General features: G+C 42.3%; 1 protein-coding gene across 2 annotated transcripts in view; it reads right to left on the bottom strand.

Annotated features, from left to right (window-relative positions):
• RALGPS1 (Ral GEF with PH domain and SH3 binding motif 1) overlaps positions 1-22,704 on the bottom strand; it is a 1,694,135-nt gene that overhangs the window by 79,258 nt on the left and 1,592,173 nt on the right. For both annotated transcript variants that reach the window (XM_085613823.1, XM_085613822.1), the window contains 2 exons: positions 16,742-16,798; positions 8,547-8,652 (listed from right to left, as the gene is read on the bottom strand). In XM_085613823.1, the coding sequence (XP_085469949.1) occupies positions 8,547-8,652; positions 16,742-16,798 (163 nt within the window). The remainder of the gene's footprint in view (positions 1-8,546; positions 8,653-16,741; positions 16,799-22,704) is intronic.

Below are 22,704 nucleotides of genomic sequence, written 5' to 3'. Positions count from 1 at the left end.
CTGGCAGATCACTGCCTTTCTCATTGATGGGCGTTTTGCTCCATTTCATGCCCTGTCTGGATTTCTTTAGTTTTGATCTTTGCTCTAGTGTCACCTCCTTGCGTTGTTTGCTTTGGTGCACTCATCTGCACTTGTCATTGGGGATGTTGAATGTGTGCCCTCGGTACTTCTTGCTTGTCAGGGTCTTCAGTGCTCTTTCATGGTCTCTGGTTTCTATGGAGTACCCCTACAATTACTTATATTTTTGGGAATGAGCGACTGCACAATAGCCGCTATATTTCTTCGTGAGGGATCATCAGTCACTTCTAGAACAAACAGGAAGCATCGCTACAGCTGAGATCCCACTAAATAAATTCTGTATTAAATGCAGCTCCTGCACAGCTGATATGTGTTGTTGACTAATGGCCTAATCCACAATGGGCATCACATTTTCAGTTTGTGTGTACGTGACAATCATATGGATCCATTCCAAAATGGCTGCCACACGTCTGTTTTGAACGCTTGCAGCAGCCTTGTCCCTTGCCTACTTCTTGGTGTAGGGCTTTTAGTCTTCTATCTGCATCAATTTAATAAGGTGATACACTTACCCTCTACAACATATTTTTCTGTCTGTGTCTATCAAGCATCAGGGCTCTAGTGTATCCCTCGCATGACTCTAAGATGGATGTTCCATTCTTTCCAAAGGGGCCTACCTGACTTCAAAGATGGCCCTCACAGGAGATCTCGTTTCTCTCAAGATCTTGCACTGTGCATTAGTCCATGACCCATATTCTTGCTTTCTGAATGGCCTGCTGCCTGGGGAGGGGGAGAAGGTGGTCTTTACCTTTGTCTGCCTCATTAGACCCTTGCTATCTTCTGTTTATGCTGTGGTTTTGCAGTCACTGGGCATGAGCTGGATTACAACTTATTCGTTCATGCCTCTTTTCAGCACACTATCTCTATCCTGCCATGCTTCTCCTCATACCACCGCTTTATGGTCCTTTGGGGTTTGTGTTCTCCAGGACGGGGAACCTCTGCTTTCGCAACGGATGCTGCTATGCTACTAGGGTACTTTATTCAGCATCTTACAACCTCACCGAGCGAAGCTTCAGCAACAGTCTGTTTACCAGTGCTTCTGTGGCAGCAATATTGTCTGAAACAACCCCCTGCAGCTGGGGGCTCCATGTTGATACACCTGCTTTAATGTGTTTCTTCTTATGCTTCTTCACCCATGCAGCCCCGGGTTTGCACTAGAATACTTTTCTCTTCCCTGGCCAGGAAGTGGTGTCCAGTGTCCTGGCTGTGGACTTGGGATGATTCTGTCGTGCAGAGTCTTAGAGCCCTCTTTAAACCTTCACAGAAGCCTATGCCACACCCATTTCCAGAACCACACTATGGGTTTTGTCTTTCAACTTTAAGTAGTGTCCTGTTTGCTGAGGTTTATCACCCTGCTGATGTAACACTTTGATCCTACATACTATTTGGTCATTTACTAGCGCAAGCCAGTAAAGGTCCAAGGGCGCCCCCACTAACTGTAAATTGCAACTGAGGCCAGCTATTTTAGAAGTTAGGGTTGCATACGTTTAGTGATAGTTAGGGTCCATCTGTCCCCCTGAATTCGGGCCCCACCATCAACCATTAGTATTAGTATTTTGTGTCTTATAAAGCGCCGAATCATCCCCAAAGGGGTATTTCTGCGCTACGGAAGTGCTACAGTCTTTTTCTCCTGCCGCAGCACAAGCCGCAATGCAAAAGAGCAGTTTTCCAACCATCTGCATGGCGGTCGCATTGTAATCGGACAGGTGGAACCGCTGACATGTAGTCAGTCGGACACCTGCCCGATACGAAGGCAGTCGGACACTCATCCAACCACCATCATAATGAGCCCCTAGGAGTTTGATTCACAAAAAATATAATGTTATGAGACTTTGGAATCCCTGTCCAGTTTTCAGTGGAGCAATTTTTGATTTTAGAGTTGTTTTGCAGATTCTCAGCTACTTTTGCTTACTCCCAATGTAGTCTGCCTCATTGAACTCATATTTCTGAAAAGCCAGCAGAAAGGTCCAATATGTCAGAGTCTAGTCAATGCATTTGCTGCCTTTTAAATTTGCATATTAAGAAACACTACAATTATAAAAGAAATGAGATCCACATTTTTGGGGAGTTTGTCAGAGACTTGCAATGTCTGTTCCACTACATAACAATGTTCCTAGGCTCCTATGTTAGTTGTTGTAAAGGCAGTGCTTAATTTGTACAAGAATGAGTACCAGTCCCCAAAGTACTGTTAAGAAGCACGTGGCCGGTACTAATAACTGTCAGTATGCCGAATACAAATGCTGTATACTCTTGACTCCATCTCATGCCTCTTTAATCCACCACCCGACACACCCTACCCTTTATCTAACTTTTGCAGGTTCTTCTTTACCCCTTCTTTATTTATTTTTTCTTTCTTTGTCATTGTTTCTCTGTCTTTCACTTCCTTCTTCTTTACCCATTTGTGTTTTTCTCTCTCTTGGTCTGGGTAAATGTCTGATGAGGAAAAATAATTGCCGGTCCCAAACATTTGTGCCCGTTGCCATCATGGGCAACCACTGGCTCAAATTAAGCACTAGCTTAAGGGCCTTAGAGCGTAGACTCTATGGGTTTTGTGGAGATAATGAGAGCAGGGAGTGCATGCCTTTATCCTAGCTCACACAATGCTAGAAGGACAGAGTCAAGTTTTCAGAAGTTGGTACTGGAAAATTAGCCCAAGTTGACACAAGACAGGGGAGGGCAGATCTCTCAGCTCATATATTTTATGCAGCCCGGAGGTGAAGATATGGTGCTTAAAGGTACCAATCCCCACTGAAAGGTAAAGAAGATCAGGGTGCTGACACCACCGCCATGCAGACCATACAGAGTAGGCCTGGGCGGTAAATTACGTTCCGCTTGCAGAATTTGTGGAATTTGGGTAATTTCACGTTCCGCGGAGAACATGGAATTGCCCACAATTCGGTGATCTGCGACTTCGCAGAATTTTTTGCTTGTTCACGATTTTAAAATGCATGTATGAGAGATATTTCCCCCCCCCGAACACGCAAACAGCGTTCGCGAACAGGAAAAAAGCATCACGAACGGGCGGAACAAGCAATTCCGCAACTTCGCGGAACTCTGCGTGCTCGCGGAGATTTTTTACCGTTTTGCGGAGCTTTGCGTAGCGAGACTACGCAAATTCCGCCCACCCCTAATACAGAGGTCATCCAGGACCAAAGGTGGGAGCAATTTAGTCCTCCTACCAGGGCAGACGTCTGCCTGGCCGCATCCACGCTACGTGCCGATTCGACAAAATTACTAAGGGCCTGATTTAGATCTTGGAAGATGGGCTCCTCCATCACAGTGGTCACGGATCTGCCAAGATCTACATCAGGCCCTTAATATGGAGACCAGTTGGCCTGCGAAATGTTTCGCTGCAGAGGGGAACAATGGAAACAAATAGAAATCAGACATAACTGAGAGGTCCGAAGCAATTTTTTGAGAAATGGTCTAATTATGACCTGTTTGAATAGAGTTGGATTAATTCCTGAGGGGAGAACAGAAATTAAGATAGGACATAAAGAAGCTGAACCAGCATGCTAAGCTTATTTGAAAAGGGCACAGATCCAAAGGTGAACCCAACTCAGGATTCTTCCAAGCCTTAAAAAAAAAAAGGCAATTGGCCGACGTGAGGAATGTTTAGTCTTCGATGTGATCAAGAAGAGTAGGTAGGGACGTGACATCTGTGTTTATAATCTGTTCTCAAATCTTGCTCACCTTCTTGTGAAAGAATAGCTCTATAACATTAAAAGTTATTGGGAGGGTGGAACACATTGAAACACAGATGGAGACCTGGCAGTTCATTTATCTGAGTATTTGAGAACATTTTAATATGGTTCAAATAGAATTCCAAATAAGTAGTTCTAATATCCTTTTTAGGTCTCGCCTAGCTATTGCGTTTACGCAATCGCTATGCAAGACTCTAGTAAGAGGGGCATTTCAAAGTGCCCCCAAAAGTGGATTGCATGGCGAGCACGTGCATCGTGCCGCCATGCAATCCGTTTAGAGAAGCGCTTCAGCCCACTGGCGCCCTCGGCATCATACTTCAAAGGGTCCGCTCCCCCGCCTGGAATGCGCTCCCCCGCCCCCGCCAAGCACGCGCGCTTGCTTTCACTTTCGCGCGGCGGCACCACACAGCAGCATCACTACTTGCCTTTCTTTTTCTGTTTAATGTTAGTTAATGCGCATCATGACACAGAATGCGCACCTTTCTTAATTTCAGCACGGTGCATGCAGCCTCTTTTTGTAATTATGCACGGCACCCATGCACCTTACAGCAGCGTGACTACCTGCAGTTCGATTTCAATGTAATTTCAGTGACCAGGAATGTGCTTCATGACATATCATGCACACCTTTCTTTATTTCAGCATGGCGCACGCAGTCTATTCTACTTCTACCCACTGCCACAAATTTACAGCATGCCACCCGCAGCCTCTTTCACATCTCTCTACTACCAAAGATCCCCCAGCACGCCACCTCTCCCCATGTAAAAAATCCCCCGCACACCACCGCAGCGTTTTTCACTTTGCTCCACTGCCACAAATCCCCAGCACACCACCCGCAGCCACTTTCACCTCGCATGCACACCTTTCTTTATTTCAGCATGGCGCACGCAGTCTATTCTACCTCTACCCACCGCCACAAATTTACAGCACGCCACCCGCAGCCTCTTTAACTTCTCTCCACCACCACAATCCCCAGCATGCCACCCGCTGCCTCTTCCACCTCTCCCCACGTAACAAATCCCCAGCACACCACCCGCAGCCTTTTTCACTTCGCTCCACTGCCACAAATCCCCAGCACACCACCCGCAGCCACTTTCACCTCGCTCCACCACCACAAATCCCCAGCACTCCACCCGCAGCTTATTCCACCTCTCCCCACCGCCCCAAATTTACAGCACGCCACCTGCAGCCTCTTCCACCTTTCCCCAGTGCCACAAATCCCACACTCCACATGCAGCCTCTTCCCCCTCTCCACACCACCACAAATCCCCAGCGCGCCACCCACAGCCTCTTCCCCCTCTTCACACCACCACAAAACCCCGGCACGCCACCCGCAGCCTCTTCCCCCTCTTCACACCACCACAAAACCCCGGCCCGCAGCCTCTTCCACCTCTCCCCACCTCCACAAAACCCTGGCCCGCCACCCGCAGCCTCTTTCTCATCTCTCTATTACCAAAGATCCCCCAGCACGCCACCCGCAGCCTCTTCCCCTTCTACACACCACCAGAAATCCCCAGCACGCCACCCGCAGCCTCTTCCCCCTCTTCACACCACCACAAAACCCCGGCCCGCAGCCTCTTCCACCTCTCCCCACCTCCACAAAACCCTGGCCCGCCACCCGCAGCCTCTTTCACATCTCTCTACTACCAAAGATCCCCCAGCACGCCACCCGCAGCCTCTTCCCCCTCTCCACACCACCAGAAATCCCCAGCACGCCACCCGCAGCCTCTTCCCCCTCTTCACACCACCACAAAACTGCGGCCCGCCACCCGCAGCCTCTTTCACATCTCTTTACTACCAAAGATCCCCCAGCAAGCAGGCCGGCCACAAACAGAGCAGGTTTTGCTGGAGGGTGCAGGGTAGAGCCGAGGCCGCTCTGTTGGCTGCTGTGGCAACTACCACACTTGGCTATTACAACCAAATGGCCGTATTTATTTCTAGGATTTATATACATGCCTTCCAGCTTTGTGTGCAGCAGTCACTACCTGGTGTCCAGTGCAACCAACCCTTCTCCCGGGACCCCGTGTAATCTAATGCAGATTGTTAAAACACGGAGTCCAAACGCTGGTAAGTTATTTGCGAGAACTAAAGTCCTCTACATTCTCCCATACATTTCCTGAGCGCTGGACAGAGCAGTCCAGGCAGAACCAGATCTGCACAATTTTTTCTTTTCTTCTTTTTTTATGTGTTTCTAAAACAATAAATAACATTGTGGCACTCATCATGATGTCCTACATGACTTAATGCTGCAGTTAATGTGGGCTTTTCTTCCTTGTGCAACTGCAGCAAAGGGCCTGAAATTAACCCGGAAATCAAATTGCCTAAACACTTCTAGGGTCCCAAAGAAGAGACCTATTGGCTATGCCAATGCTTGGCTATAGGGCAGTTGTGCAGCGCGCCGATCTCTCCAGACAGGGGCTTCTTTTCACTCGGTGTCTGCCGGTACGCTCATGACCAAAATATATTTAAATGTAAAACAAGCATTGGCATAGCCAATAGGTCTCGCTTTTGGGACCTTATAAGTATTTAGTTATGCAACTGTTGCATGGCTAAACACTTTATAAGGTCCCAAAAGCGAGACCTATTGGCTATGCCTATGCTTGTTTTAAGAGCTGTGGAGTATTTAAAACTGCTCAAGCAGAAGAAAGAAGTGTTATTTTACATTTTTAGACTTTAGAATTTGCAAAAGAAGAGAGGAACCAATGAACAGGCCAAAGTTGGACTATCCTAACCTCACCAGATCAATATAGTCAGAAGTTGGCTGAATAGAGTCAGAAAAAGCCAGTGCAAGGGTTTTAGTCGGATTGCAATCAATAGAGAATTAACAGTCAGCTGGAGCATAATGTCTTCAGTGGAGATTTGCACCAATTACAAAAAGTGGGAAGACCTCTACAAGAAGTTAGAATGTTCCATGGTAGCGCAATCCCAAAGTTTAAGAAAGAATGATTGTCCACATCTGAGGTACTAACTTTAATGTTTTAGTATAAGAGTATGGAGCTCAATGTATGTCTCTTATTAGGTGTGGGAATATCTATCTATTGCAAAAGGTCTAGATGGGTGTGTATGTTGGGCAGAACAATAATCTATTTGTCTAAATGGCCACAGATGTGAAAACTGATGTCACAGATGATAAAACCTTGCCAACAGATGCAAAAAAGGATAGCTCATTGAAGGTAACATCTAATTTGTACAGGGGTTTGCAGTCTAGAAGTGCAGTGGGTGTAAAATTAGGTATAAGAGAAAAGAGTAGGACTGGGAGAAATTTTAGCTATGCTGGTGAAATTCACAAAATTCACTTAAGAGGATCATGACTTCCAGAAAATGGGGTAGAAGCACCTTAATAGTAAAATTTGAGTAGGTTCTGATGGTTTGCATGCTGCCACCCCTCTTGTTCGAAGAGTAGTCTGTGCATAAAATATGATAATCTGAAGATTGGACTGTGAAGTGCATCTTTGGCACCATTGTGTGCCCAGGATTCAGTAAGAAGCATGCCAGTATTACTTCCCAGGAGTTTTCAGGCCAGCAGTGGACCTGTTCACAGTTTACCTTGAAGTCACTACGAGAGGTGGATTAGGTTTTAGAAGAGGAAGAGGCTGAGGCCTCAGAGGGTCTCAGAGGATCTCAGATGATAACTAATGTAAAAAGGTATTAAACTGTGCCAGGGGCATCAGAAGAGCTACTGAAATGCAGATTAAGGAGTTCACTTCTACTGTATTGCAGGTAGGGCCTCAAATAGGCTATTGAAAAGGGTAGTTTGGCTAGTTCCGTATGGATCCAGGTTGGTCTCCCTTGGCACGCACATGCTTGAGCTGGTCTAAAATACCTGAAGCTATGATAGAAATGGCTTGTAGATGGAACAACCAGAACTTTGCTGTGGACAAAACCAACTTACCTAGAGCAAAGAAAAGGCGAGGAAGCAAGTGGGCAAAGAACTGTTGTACTTAATTTAGCTTTTCAAAAATACTACGTAACCATGTTTAGTACCACACCATACCCTGAAGATATCATCAATGAAATGTTTCAGTGAAATAAAATGTTGTCTTAGTGATGAAAAAGTATATAAAGATACATTTGTATGTTAGTTATCATTAAAAATGTTTGCATAGGTGGAGACCGAATTTGACACCTTTGCTGTTCCTGATGTTTGTGTTTATGAGATGACTATATTCATGCAAATGAAGTTAGTCGTTTAGTGAGATTGAAGACTTTGTTTTCTTTGTTATATTTTTTTGAGAATCTGGAGAAATAATTGAACATGCAAAATGTTAATGTAAGATTAAGAAACTAAGCTCATCAATGCATCAAAGTCATACGCCACCAAGTAAATGTGGTAGTGTATAAAAGTGTGGATATTCAAACGATTATCATCATATAACAATTTATTAAGAGTCAATTCAAGTATGGATGAGTAGGAATTTTCTATTTTAGGACTCTTTAGTAATACGTGTTAAGTGACATTAACCAGGGCATTCTGAGGAACCATAATGTTCTTAACCAGATACAGATAGAAACACCAAGTATAAGGGAGAGAAAGTTGAACAGTTAAGGATTGTAAAATAAATTACAATATGAACTATGATAAGAGACTGAATGCAGCAAAATAAATAGTCTTACTAATCAGGAGGCCTTTTTCTCTTCACATCAACACCATTGTATAAAGACAACCTGATGACTTGAACAACAAATGTATGCAAGAAAAAAAGATTGATTTAATGCACTTTGTGGCAAATTATAAGCAGAAACATTTTATAAAGAGAACAACAACTCACTGTCGGTCTCTTCCCTTCTTTAAGAAGTGTCTTTCTTCTTACTGGACCTTCCATATCGATGACACCAGAAGAATTTGCTGATGTGCAGCTGCATGCCCCAGTCAGACTAAAGTAAGAGGCAAGAGCACATTAAAAATAGACAAAATGCTGGATTACACAGGGCCAAAACAAAACTGAAAAAAGAATTTGCATTGACATGGGTGTACTATGTAATGTTTCAGCTCTGTGCACTTTCTTGAGATTTGTTAAAAATAATGAATTTCTTGTACTGAAAATAAAATTCCAGAACATATTTTTTCTCAAATTTTAGGTCCTGGAGATGTGATATGTACATTCAAACATGACAGACATCAGCTGCCACCGTATTGTGAATTCCTTCTTTTTAACAGTGACATATCTGCAGATGCTTCTTCTAACTCAATAGGGCAACCCAATTTTCCACAAGGAACTGGGTATAATAGTTATCTCATACAAAATATTCCTTGAGGAATCATTTAAAACAAATTATTTCAACGATTTTTTAAAGGTCACTGATGTGATACTAGTGATTAATTACACAATTTAGAGTTACAATCCCAGACATATTGATGTAAAATATATTTTTATATTCTTTTACTTCATTTATATCTCATTCATTATATTATACACATCATTAATACACATCACATTACATATATACAAATTCAAAGAAGTACATACATATATTACAATAACAACAACATTGGTACGGGGGCGTGGCTTCACAACCGATGATGGTGGACGCGTGAGCCGAGCGCTCCGCATCAGCCTAATCATTGATCCTGTGTAACAGGACTTCCCAGCTGGCCTAGAATGGACGCCAGTCTCCTTTAGATACCTGGGGATACGAATTTATCATTCACAAACTGATATTTTTGATGGTAATCTGGGGGGGAGCCCTGAGATCCCTTCGGGCGAATGTGGCATTCTGGCGGACGCTCAAACATCCGGTCATGGCTAGGATAGCGCTGTCCAAAATAGTCATACTGCCACGACTTTTGTATTATTTTGTCAACCTGCCTGTTGTGGTACCCAAACAATGGTTCAGAAATCTTAATGGGATGTTGCGAGATTTGGTGTGGGATGGTGGCCGGAATAGGGTATCGCTGCAGACCATGTGGCTCCCATTGGCGAACGGGGGACTGGTTGCCCCGGATTTTGAGGGTTACTATCTGGCGGCCCAGCTCCAGTGGCTTGCTAGATGGTTGGATGGGAGAGACCCATCTATGTCATCGCTTTCCCCAGAGGCTCTACGCATGTTACTGCTCCCTAGGTTGCTTAATCGTCGCCAGAAACTTACCAATGTGGGGGCATTGCTTTCCGTGGCGGTGACCTGTTGGGATAGGTGTGCAGCGCGCTCTAAAGAAACGTTGCTCTATGCACCCAGCATACCAATCACGGGTGTCCCTCAGGCGGGAAGAGGTCCACCCCTTACTGGCAGGCAACTAGCGGGATGGGAGGAGGTGGGCATACAGACAGTTGGGGACTGTTACAGGGATGGTGAACTGCTGCCATTGACCGAGATTTTAGAGTACCATGAACTTCCACCAGGACAGTTTTTAAACTACCACAAAATCCGAGGGGCGATGACAGAGCTATGGGGTGTAGCGGAGAATGAACCAGGCACCCTTCCTGCCTTACAGGCGCCATTGACGCTGGGCTCAGCGGGACACTTAGTGAAATGGTTGTACTTGGCAATAAGGGAACTAACAACTCCTTCCCTGCCTGGCTTGTTGGAAAGATGGGAGTCTGCGTTAAATAGACAATTGACTGAGAAGGAGTGGGAAAAGATTTTGGGTGGTCCAAAAAAGGTATCCCGAAATGCAGCTTTTAAATTAATACAATTTAATATTGTACATAGAACGTACCTTACCCCACATAGGTTAAACATGGTATATTGCAGGGAGGGTCAGGCCTGCGCCAGATGCTCTAAATTGGATGCAGATTTTGATCATATGATCTGGTCCTGTGGGCAGCTGGTAGGTTACTGGTCTACTGTTATAGATACGCTTAATAAGGTCTTCTCTAGATCCCTGGCGTGCTCCCCAGAGATTTGTCTACTTGGATTATTTCCGAGACCGAAGCCGCAAAAACTGGGGCACAGGTTTATAGATCTGGCTCTCATCCTCGCTAGGAGACGGATAGCTCTTGGGTGGAAATCACAGCATGCCCCACTAGTAAGGACCTGGGAGGAAGACGTCACCCGCTGGGTAAGAGCGGAGGAACAAGCCCTGTTAAGAGACGATAGGGTTATGAAACGACGTAAACCGCTGGCAGAACCCTGGGCAGATAAGGTGAGAATGTGGGAGCAGAGACACGCACCGGAACAAACTCAGACCCCCTCTTTTACCTCCTGCCGACCTTTGATTGGATGCTTTACACTAAAGGCATAAGTTTAGGTGAGCGACCCTCTGGTGGTTTGGGTTTAGAAGTTGTTATAGGTTTATTTATTCTGATTTCTCTATGGAACTGGTACAATGTGTTGTATTATGTACAGAAAAAGGTACTGTAGACAACAAGGACATGTCTATGGGCAACCAGAAGGGAAGAACCGTTTGACATAATGGATGCTCATTTACCCCCCACGGGAATGGAGCTAACATATAATTTGATTATTATAAAAATGCTGATATCTACGGGGAATTACGCAGTGCAGTAGTACTGTATGGATAAGCAGTACTGAGTCTGAGCATACACACTGTTTTGAAGGAAATGCGGGTATCGTTATTTTCATGATATTCTTGATATGCTAAAGGAACTGCCTTTCTACTGTGTTTCTCTGATTGTATTGATTTTATTTTCGTGTTGAGCACATGTATAAATGCGAATAAAAATATATTTAAAAAAAAGAAACAACATTGGTACCACCTATATGGTGATTAATAGAAGTGCAGTCACTCCTCTTAACCAAAACAGTTTGAAAAAATCATCTTTGGTCCCAATGAATCCATCATTCAAATACTCGCAAGAATGGGACTTAAAAGAATACAAATTGTGATGACTAAAGTTAAGGAGGATGCGGTGGCGACATTTTGGTCTTCATTGGCCCTCTGGGTCCATGAGGCCATCCTCAGGACTCAGCGTTGTGAAGAAGTGAATCCTGTAAGTACTTGCTTCCATATAAATCGGATTAAAGCCAGATGCCAATTATAGTGTATAATTAGTGCAATATCCAAGTTAAACAGAGTCATATTATTTATACTCTTTGTCGTGGTGTCCAAATACTTTCACCGGTCCAAACAAACATATGCAAGTGCCTCAGCATGCAGCTCAGGTTATTACTCGAGTGTGGCTGGAGTGGTGGAGAGTGAGGTCTTCTCCTGGAACTCAATCAGGGCGAGCGCTGCAACTGAGGCACTCCGAGAGAAGCCACTACAAAAGTCATGCTTGCCCCAAAATGGCAGATTGCTTTCATCATGAAAAGTAAGTACCTGTTTCCATGGACCTAAAACAGAACTTAGAAATGGTTCTGGGGGATGTACAGACAAATGGGTATATACACTTTTTTTATGGTTGGTGTTTCAACTCTTCCCTACAAGCATGTTAGTGAATCTGTGTTATTTTAATGATGTATATGTGTAGGTAAAGGAGGGACAGGGTTAAAAGTGATCAGCAATGTATCTAGAGCCTAAATCAGACCTCCACCAACCTTGCCGCTACAGCTGACCATATTTAGAGATCTCCACGGGCCCTGTGGAGAACAGCCATCGATTTAGGGTTTCCGTCAGTTTTACACCAACGGAAACAGAGGTGGCACCCCTCTCTGAAACATGATGGACCGTCTGACTCTGGTTAGAGCAGACGGACCATCAGTTTGGTGGGTAGGGTACTCAGCTGCATTTGTGACGGAGCACCTTGTCTAACAAACTCTAAATCTGGCCTTTAGATATTAAAACAATGTGTATATTATTTTAAAAAGGGAAATGTTAGTCTTGTATAAATCACAGAAGGAGGGACCTGGGCTTTTAGATAGGTCCAGCATACACGCCCCTCTAAATGTCTAACAAATAAAATGAGTATGCAATTCCTAAGGAAGGCGTTGAAAGGGGAAAGGGAGGGATAATGTCCCAGGTGCAAGGAGGTTGAGAGAACAGTTGGGGGGTAAGGACCCTTACACACCCTGAAAGGTGTCATGCTTCATCATCGGGCAGCTCCTCGTTGGGCCGGCCCTGCAATGCCCAATGAGCCACGCACGGGGACTCACTGCCAAAGGTCTTCTCTTTTTGCAGATGTGAAGTCTGAGGAGTGAGGGGGCAAAAAAACTAGAGTGAGTAGAGATGGGAGAGTGCGAGTGAGAATTCAAAATAGCTATAGGAAACCACAAGGTATCCTTTATTCACTGGGTTTCTATGCAATATTAAAAACAAGGATTGTAAAGTCGTGGCGGGAGAGGGGAGGGCTTGGTTAGGTCGCACACCCTGGAGGAGCACCAATTGTGGCTCCGTCTCCTGTCACTGTGTGGATGCCTAGAATGACACGAAAGGCCAGTATTTCCCCCCCCTAGTTGTATCCTGAAGGTACCTTAATTTTCAATTGTACTGGGTTGCATCACTGGTTCAGCTACCAGGGTACGGCACTTCACTCACCCAATCACACATACAGTCCTTGTCCGAGTAGACGAGGATCCCTTGGTCCTGGCAAAATGCTGACATCCCTTGGACCTTAAATAGGCATGAAACATGTTGACCCAATTCCCTGCACATATCCTAATTTGAGCTCAAGAGGTTATACATTTCTCCCCTCTCCAGCCACGACTTTACAGTCCTTGTCTGACTCCATTTTTAAGTAGGCACCGAATCCATGTTAGGTAATGGAAGTCGACATCTTTTCAATTTTAGGTTATGGGTGTTGCCATTTTCCTCATTTTATGCAGAATGACTGACCTAATCTTTCTAAAAACGGGGATAGTGTTAAGTCATTTGGTTAATGACATAGATATTACACCTGATGTGACATCAGTCTGCGACAGATGTCTACTTATTACTATGTCAAGGTCAAATAAGAACAAATACAAACATATAACCAAAATAGTGTAGCTAAATTGACATCTTTTCACCTTATATGTGATAAGGAAACGCCTGGGACACACACCTTGATGTACATAATCTATGTCTGCCATTCCTAAATTTATGTCAGAAATTCCAATCTCTGATAACATTTAGTATATAAGGGCTACCGCTTGTCAGGCAAAGTACTTCTTCCAGATTATCGCAAAAGATTCTGCCGGAGATGGTCTCAACTACTGCCAAGGCATTTAGAAGATTCTACATCTAGCAGGCTGCTGATAAAGCTGAGTCCCAGAGAAAGGCTGCTACCACAGTGCGTGTTAGCCCTTTGCAGGAAACACCACCTTCATTCCTACACTGATAAACACAGTCAACAAGGTAAGTGGTTTGTCTCTTCTCCCTGAAAACCCCTCGACCACCAGATGCTTTACTTTCTATGCTTTATCGGTACAGGGCATAGCAGTAGGTTTTAGGGTGTTAGGCTTTAAATGACATTTTAAACAGATCACTGACAGAATATTGAGGAGCAGAATATCGAGCTGCCAGAATATCGACTTCCTATCTACAAACAGGAAATTACAAAAATATTGAATCCTAAATATCGTTGTCAATAATATAGTGAAACATACTTAAAAATAATTCAAAAACATTCGATTTAAGAAATAATACATGTAATGTAAAAAAAATACATGCATTTTTGTTTTTTATTATATATATTAACTTAATAATATTAACAAATAATTAATATTTGTAACTATAAAATGTAAAAAACATAATTTAAAATATAATTACATATATATATAAATAAACCTATAACATTAATATAAAAATAAATTAAATATAAGTTAAAAGTAAAACATTAAAACAAATATATTAAAAAATATATATTTTACACTACATTAAACATAACAATACTGAAGACGTTGCATATCGTAAAGGGTAAAATTACTATTTCCACTCCAACAAGTGGTACAGTAGGGAAAGTGTTGGATAGCGGGTGGATACAAATTACTATTCCCACTCCACCAAGTGCAACAGTAGGGAAAGTGTTGGATAGCGGGAGGGTAAAAATTACTATTGCCACTCCAGTGAGTGCAACAGTAGGGAAAGTGTTGGATAGCGGGTGGTTAAAAATTACTATTCCCACTCCAGTGAGTGCAACAGTAGGGAAAGTGTTGGATAGCGGGAGGGTAAAAATTACTATTCCCACTCCAGTGAGTGCAACAGTAGGGAAAGTGTTGGATAGCTGGTGAGTAAAAATTACTATTTCCACTCCAGTGAGTGTACCAGTAGGGAAAGTGTTGGATAGCGGGTGGGAATAATGTAATATTCCCACTCCACCAAGTGTAACAGTAGGGAAAGTGTTGGATAGCGTAGGGGAATAATTTAGTATACCCATTAAGTCATTATTTTTTCAAAATTAATTTACCTCCCACCATTTTCCCCTATAACCGTCACCTACAATATTGTAAAATAGTAATAAATTAACAAAATTAATTAACAATTAATTAATTAATTAACTAATTACAATTAACAATAACCTAGGGGGAGGACCAAGCAGATGCCTTGAACACAAAGAGCATATCATGCCATAATGCTTTGCAGGGCCTTTGGTTGGGATTGTATTTTTGCCCATAACTGTGCTTGGGGTGGTCCTAAGAGGATGGAACAACCACCGAATCATTCAGCAAGATGTGCTCTTTGTTTTCAAGGCATCTGTTTGGTTCTCTCCCTAGGTTAGGGAGGATCCCAAAATCATCACCTCTCTCACTGCTTGCTAAATTTTCATTTTTAATTTTGTGAAATGACTATATGCATTTTAGCATGTGAAGACAGAGATACTTGTTATTATACCAAAAGTATATGAGGTCTCTGTTTTATTAATTGGGAGTTCGTGGAATTCACTGAGTTTTTGTTCAACCTCGTGGAATACTACAACGTCCCTTCTTGCTGTTTTAATGACACCCTGTGTAGTCATTTTAGATGTGCCGAGAAACTGATTTGTCCTGTTGTAATAAACATGTTTAAGTTAAACGTGCCTACTCTTCTTAGTCCCGTGTGTGTGATACTGTGAATAATGAAATAGGTTTGTTTCTGTTACCACAGTGCCCCTGGCCCCATTGCAGGGAATTGTTAGTAACCCAGAGGCAATAGCTCTACTTCAAAAATGTACTGAGTGGGGTTCTGCAGGGCTACAATAACTAGTCTTTCACATTAAGCACTGGTGCTTTGACCCAGGTTTAACCCATGGGTGGGAAAGCAAACCTTGTAGAACTACACCAAAGTCATAGTTTGTGCAGCAGCGGGATGCCCTTTATGAAGTGGACCATGATTATTTAGGGAAAAGCATGATCATCACTGGGGTTACCGAGAGCAACAAATGATCAAGTGCTCCATAGGCTTGGCCGGGCTGCGGCTCCCCATTGTCTCAGGGGATGGGGTCTGGAGGGCACGTTTTATCACAGGCTCTGGAGCTGCCCTAAATTTGACAGCTACTGGAAGGTGGTGAGGGGGAACTTCGGAAGATGCAATAATGACACCACTGGAGCTCCAGTCTGTTGGAAATATGGGGAAAGCTGGATCATACCCATTATATCAAGCTTTTAGTGAACTTAGGATGCATGGTGGTGAAACGGGACATAGCTAGGAAATAGGGCTTTGGGACAATTCCCCAACACCAAGACTAGGTGGTTGGTATGGACCACTGTACGTTGATGTAAAGAGACATTTATCGTGGTAGGGGATGGTAGAAGAAATACAAGAGAATCTGGGGCGGTTGGGTCTCTTGGACTTGATTGAATGGAGTGCCTACCTAGGTGGGAACGTATTGTTTTTATTTTCTTGTGAGGAGTACAAGTGATGGACATTAGTCTTCCTCAGATGTTTGAGGAAGATACTGTAATTCGACGCAATGGATGTGCCTGTTGTTTTCTGAATAAATGCTGTGTGTACCTTGGTGAGGAGGTGTCTACTATGTTATGGACATTTGTTTACCTAATTAAAAAACAAAATCAATTGATGGGACAGTATGTGATGCAAAAGTACAAGGCAATGCCAGAAGGCCTTTTAAACAACAGTAAATTACAACTGGTAAAACACGGAGGTGCTGGGCACAGCAATGTAAAACTGCCCTGCCTAGAAGAAAGTTCAAAACTATAAATGTTTACGTACCGTTCTGTTGCAGGTCGTGACTGTGTCCAGGCGCTGGCTCTCTCTGAGCGCGACGAGCTGAAACGATAAACACACCGCTATTTCTATGTGCTTCACAGAAGTGCCAGCGCCCACAGGCCTCTCTATATAAAATATAGATTTTTTAATTCTCCTGTTTTGTTTGTAGAAGTGCCACTCAGCTAATTGTTACTCAAAAACTAAAATATCACTCATTGATTATTGCATTATCTGAAGTGTTGTGCAGGCTGCATGCCTGAATTAAACCCATTAGAATGCACGTGGGTGTGAAGGCAAATATTAAATAAAATGTTACAAGTTCAGGGGTTTTACACACTTTTCATTTACTGAATTCAACAGTTAATCTATATGCAATCTGAAAAAAGCACTGGACAAATATATCTGGAAATAGAACGCACTTGTAGAATTTAAAGTCAATTTGAGAAAAGGAAGTAAACGACTAATGTAATTGAAAGATGATAATATGATATCAATTGATTATTGGTTTCATTTACGCAAGCTAACTGCACCATTAGTGAAAAGTGTTAGAGACGTCTAATATGGCTAATACTACGCCTTGTCTGCACAAAGTTTGGCTCGAATGGCAGGTATAATTTCACCAGTGCAATTGAACTGTGGAATATATGAAGTGAAGAGTTTACAGATGAGCTAGTGTCAACAATGCATATAACACTGCCGGTATTTTGGGTTACACTCGCTGCGGCAGATATGTCACACCAGCTATGTGCACACACTCTGGTTGCTGGAATAGTTCCACACGTCCCTTTTGCAAGGGCTGTAACAGTGTCTCCTAGTTATTTGCAGAACCACACCTTTGTACATCTGTCAGGATAAAACATGCTGCAATTTCCTAAGTATTTAGGCACTTTTGATACATTTTGGAGTGAGGGCAGTTTGACACTGCTCATGCTCAGTTCTCGTCATGTGCATCCCAATGTGTAGGGTTAGAATGTGGGCAATCCTGCCCGGTAATGCCTTCTTTCGATTATTAAGGAGACATATTTCCCTTTAACTATTATCTTCACTTTAATTTAAGAAAAAAAAAGTTTTATCACAATGTTATGTGTAGGTGTGCAACTTATACAAGGCTTCTCTTTTCTCAACCTGAATTAATAATTTCTAGTTAACATTTCAATGTTTATAATATTATTAAATCTTTTTTATAAATACTTTAATGGTGATTAGATTGATTTAAGGATGATTAACCTCTTCAGTGCCCATGACGAGATAGTCTCGTCATGGAGCGCGGTTGCGCTGTGCCCATGACGAGACTATCTCGTCATGAACCCCACCCACTAGTGCAACGCCCGGCACAGGAGGGGGAAAGGGCGTGGCACTGAAGGGGTTAAAACAAAGAAACTCTATACAATGGATATTACATTGGGAAAAATAGATTCAGATGTTTTTTCATATCTTTTGTATTGTTATCTAAAACAACTACTTGCATTTATTTAAATTCCTCTTGGGCCATTTTTTCTCTGTGATTGCAAAAACACAACCCATATTGTTCAAAACAGACTAGAGAACCACAATCAACACAACTGGTAGATTTTTCAGCTACAGGGCTTTAAAAGACTTGCTATAGGGAGTTAAGCAGACCTAGGAGCTAATCTTATCTTAGTCTTGCCTATTGCATCAGCTATAACATTTGAACATCATTAATAATGAAACAAAAAATCTTTAAAAGCTCAGAAAACATACAGAGGTTGATTTTTATATGAAAATTAGTGAACAACATAGTACATGGCAATGACATATTCCTAACTTTACAATGCTCTTTACAAAGTCAATCCTGCTAAAGAGATGCTGAATTCAGCATTTGCCTGTGTGGTATTGATAATAACAGGGAACATAAAAACAATGAAAAAGTAAGTCCAAATAAGATCTTTGGATGTGCTTGTATTCATAATCAACTAGTGGTTTGTCGTTTGTTGTTATCAATTTTACCAAACCTTTAGAAGACATTTCCCAATCTACTTTAAAAAATTAATGATTCACTATTTATAGAACACTTGAAATGACTGTCTTACCTGACATGTTCATAGGCTGTCTTTTTATTTTATTAAACTCATCAACACTTCTGGCCAACATGTGTTTCGTCAGGTAGTATGTCTTGACTTCTTCAGGGCCTATTCTCAATTCTATCAGTAAGTCACAGATTTTTCACCCCAGTACTCATGCTATGGATCCATTCATAATGTTAAAGAGTTTCCAAGTACCGGGTCAATCAGTAAGGGAACAGCCTTAGTGTGGGCCGAGGTACAGAATATCATCAAGAGTGTGAACGCACTTGAATTGGTAGTGGAAGGTATTACTAGAACCTATAGCAGATTGTGCAAAATGTATATGTTTACTCACACAATAGTTGTATGATTCCACTTCTGAGCCTCAGGGTTTGTGATAATGTGACTATCTTGATTCTCAGGAAGTGAGACATGTAGCCAATGTCAGTCATTATTATTTAAAATGTCTGCACCAACACCAAAGGAACGAGGGGTCAGATGGCGATGCATACAGGATTCAACCCTCTTCTACCTACCTACCTTCAACCTCCTAATTGTTACTGGTTAGTACAGTTAAGATTTTTGATAGGATGAAAGGCACTTTGTGCACTGGGGTTGTAGATAGTTTAAGACTTACCACAAAAGTGTGGAGTGTGTGGTGGAGTAGAATGTTCAAAGCGGTGTTGTAAATTTTGACCGAGCCATACAGAATACGCTTAGCAAGCTTATCATAATACAAAGCCATGCAATGCAGTAGATATGGCTAGGCTCCTAAATCAATGGCCATTGGTTGGCTAGTTACTTGCAATGTAAATAGTTTAGACAACAAAGTCAAGGGTGGGGTGCATCTCTAGTTGCTGCACAAGCATACACCAGACCTGGTACTCCTTAATGAATCATATTTCATTGGCTATAGCTGATGGTTTGTAGTCAGAGGTGGGTGTTTACAGCTCGCACATACCAGCAATGCAACTGGTTTTCCAAGGTGTGGCCAGAAAATCAATGAGAAATTAGAAAGTCAATGCTATTACGGTGGACTAGCACTGGGAATACACACACAGAGCTGTTATGCCATATTTACAAGTACCTGAGATTTTCATTAGTCAGTTATTGTTTATGTTTAAGTTCCCACAAGACTAAAATGTATGGTTCTTGACAGAATATGGGCCCGTTGCTTGACATACTACTGGACAGTGTAATATTGATTGCAGATTTCAGCTCAGTCATGGATAAGATGCTTTATAGGTCTTCTCCAGGGGGCACTAACAAAAATAGTTGACCATTGTAAAGTATAATGGGAGCAGGACATAGACCTTGATACATCTCAGACTGAAAGGAGGCATAAACGTAACCCAGAGAGTTAGGAATAGGAGAAGGTTTCACCTTTCTGAACCAGGGCGAAATTGTTTTGATTTAGCAGGACCTAAAAGCTACAAGCCTTACAACCTATCACATATTATGGCTCTAAATACAGGTATTCTGGAGTCTGGCCCGACTTCTTTTGACGTAGGTTCTGGGAGTTTCCATTGATCTCCAGGCTAGGATAGTGTTTGTGCGGATTTATCATGAACTAAATGTATTACGCTACCAAAGGATACTTACTGATCTGGGAATGGTACTAGCATGTGCAATGTGGGAGAAAGTGGGAACTTCCAGTGGCACCCACAACTGGATTGTGATGCTGGGCCTTAACTCTATGGTTTTGCAGATTATACTGGTTGTTTATGTTGTACATACCAGAAAACCAATAAAGCGCGTTTGAGAAAAATATTTTCTTAGACTCGCCACTCCAATCCAATCTTTCCATTGTTCATTACGAACTTCCAATGAACCTACTATTGCTGTGAAGTGAAATTTTCCTGACGCAACTCTAGCAATCCCGCCACATTTGCTTCTTATAGAGGAAATCAGGCACCCCCTTCTGGTGTGGCTTAGAATTGTCATACATTCCAATCAGCTGTGAAAGCCATTTTTGGCCTCTGTGTATATATGCTATTGGATCTCCTCAGTGTCTATATGAAGAAAGGCGGGGCAAACAATGAGCAGGGAAGAGACAGTCTGCAGATTAAAGCAAGGGATCCAAAGCAGCCACGCTCCTGTCTTTTCATAATATCATTCAGCAGGAACACACCTCCTCCTGGTCCACTCAAAAGCAATTAAAAATGCAGCACTAAATCTGAAATGTTTGCTCATACAGAAAATCAGTATAAATGTAGAGCTACAGCTTTGGGCTATTTGATGCTATGCACAGAGTGTGGTACATCTAAACTCTAACACTCTCAATGAGCAAATGGTTGCATGTGTCTTCCTTGGTACCATTACGAAAAGCTAATTTTAAGCGACAGATAATCTATGAGTAGATGATCAAAATGATCAACAGTACCCACAACAGAACCTCTCAGATAACAACCCAGGCATAGGTGGTGAAGTGGCTGGCCGCTTTCACTAACCCCCTACAGCACCACTGTCCATACCCGCCATTTTGTGCCTGTTAACCATTCACAACATAGGTATTGTGCTAGAAAAGACCAGGTAGGGGCTCACGCTATGCATCTTTATTTTTAATGAGAATGTGTGAAACTCTTTGGATAGTGTCCTTAGTTTATGCCTTGAGACCCTCATGGTTGAGTAGCGGCACTTTATAAACCCCTGATTAATTGATCAAGTTTATGATGCGCTTTGTGTATGCACTTAATTTCCACCCAAATCTATCACCAGCTTCCATTCTGTAGAGCTAGACAGTGACATAAGCAATTCTATCTCTGCACAACTTTTGAAATGACTCAAACACTGTTTTAAGTGAGGGGTTTATTTAATATACAAAACAACCTTCCTGGAGTCTGCATCAGTACTTTGATGATCAGGAGGCACTGAACCTTGCGAAAAGGGGGCACAAGCATGATAAACAGTTCCTGGCTGAATCTCTGATATCAAGTTGCTCAGAAGAGCCTCAATAGACCAGAAATATGACTCTAAATTAAGGTTTTGAGAAAACGATAAGGGTTTTCCTCCAAACTTTGCAAAGTTTAAAAAGAATACACCCGTTAACAGTATGTTGGAGGGAGAAAACTCTTTAAAAAGCACTTTTAGTTGAGAAATTATTCTCTTCTAAAACACATTTGAAGTAAAATTGGTCAACAAAGTTTTAAACATTGTCCCTCCTTACTTAAACAGGAAGATCCTTACATTTTAGGATTTGCTGATGGACAGTTGTAGGGGCCTAGTTTGTTCTTATGAAAATGTGAGAAGAAATCCCGTTGCATAATGGCTTACATATTACATTGACTTCATTTTGCATACAGCGGTCATTCTTATCTTATCCATGCAAACAGAGCTCGTAATGTACAATCAGTGGCACTCACACTTCTGCTCCTCGACATGATAAACACAAAAACAAAGAAGTACAATTAACTGTGACACTAAGCTTACATTTAGACAATACGTCTAGGGACATTCATTTTACATAGTAGTGAAAAGACATATATCACAGAAATCCTGGAAGCGCCACTACTAGAAATGCGAATGAGCATTTAAAAAAGCTTAGAGATTGATTTTTAAGAACTCATTACATTAATCTTAAAACTGCTGAGGTTCTTGTATAGTAGTTGGAAGTCTGCAATCCCAGCAGAAAAGCCAGGCTATAATTTCTGTCAAGTTGTGACATCTCCAGTCACCTGTACCAAGAAGATGGTGTTGCTGCCCAGCTGTAATCACACATTACACTGGGATTCTGGCGTTACAATGCCTGCTGCCAGAGCCAGCAGTCAAGGTGAAATGCAGGTCTCGGAGCACCATTACACCTTAATAATGAAAATAAAATCTGGCTTTTGGTTCTTCTGAACATTTTTTATTTATTGCTAAAATGAACATTGATTAGTGGAAGGGAGAAATCTTTAGCAATATATTTATTTTTTGCACATAGCTCATTGCAGGAAATAAAGA

This window comes from Triturus cristatus, chromosome 1_2 (genome assembly GCF_964204655.1).
Source record: "Triturus cristatus chromosome 1_2, aTriCri1.1, whole genome shotgun sequence".
In the NCBI taxonomy this organism is placed as follows: domain Eukaryota; kingdom Metazoa; phylum Chordata; class Amphibia; order Caudata; family Salamandridae; genus Triturus; species Triturus cristatus.
This window is presented reverse-complemented; position numbering and strand designations above follow the sequence as displayed.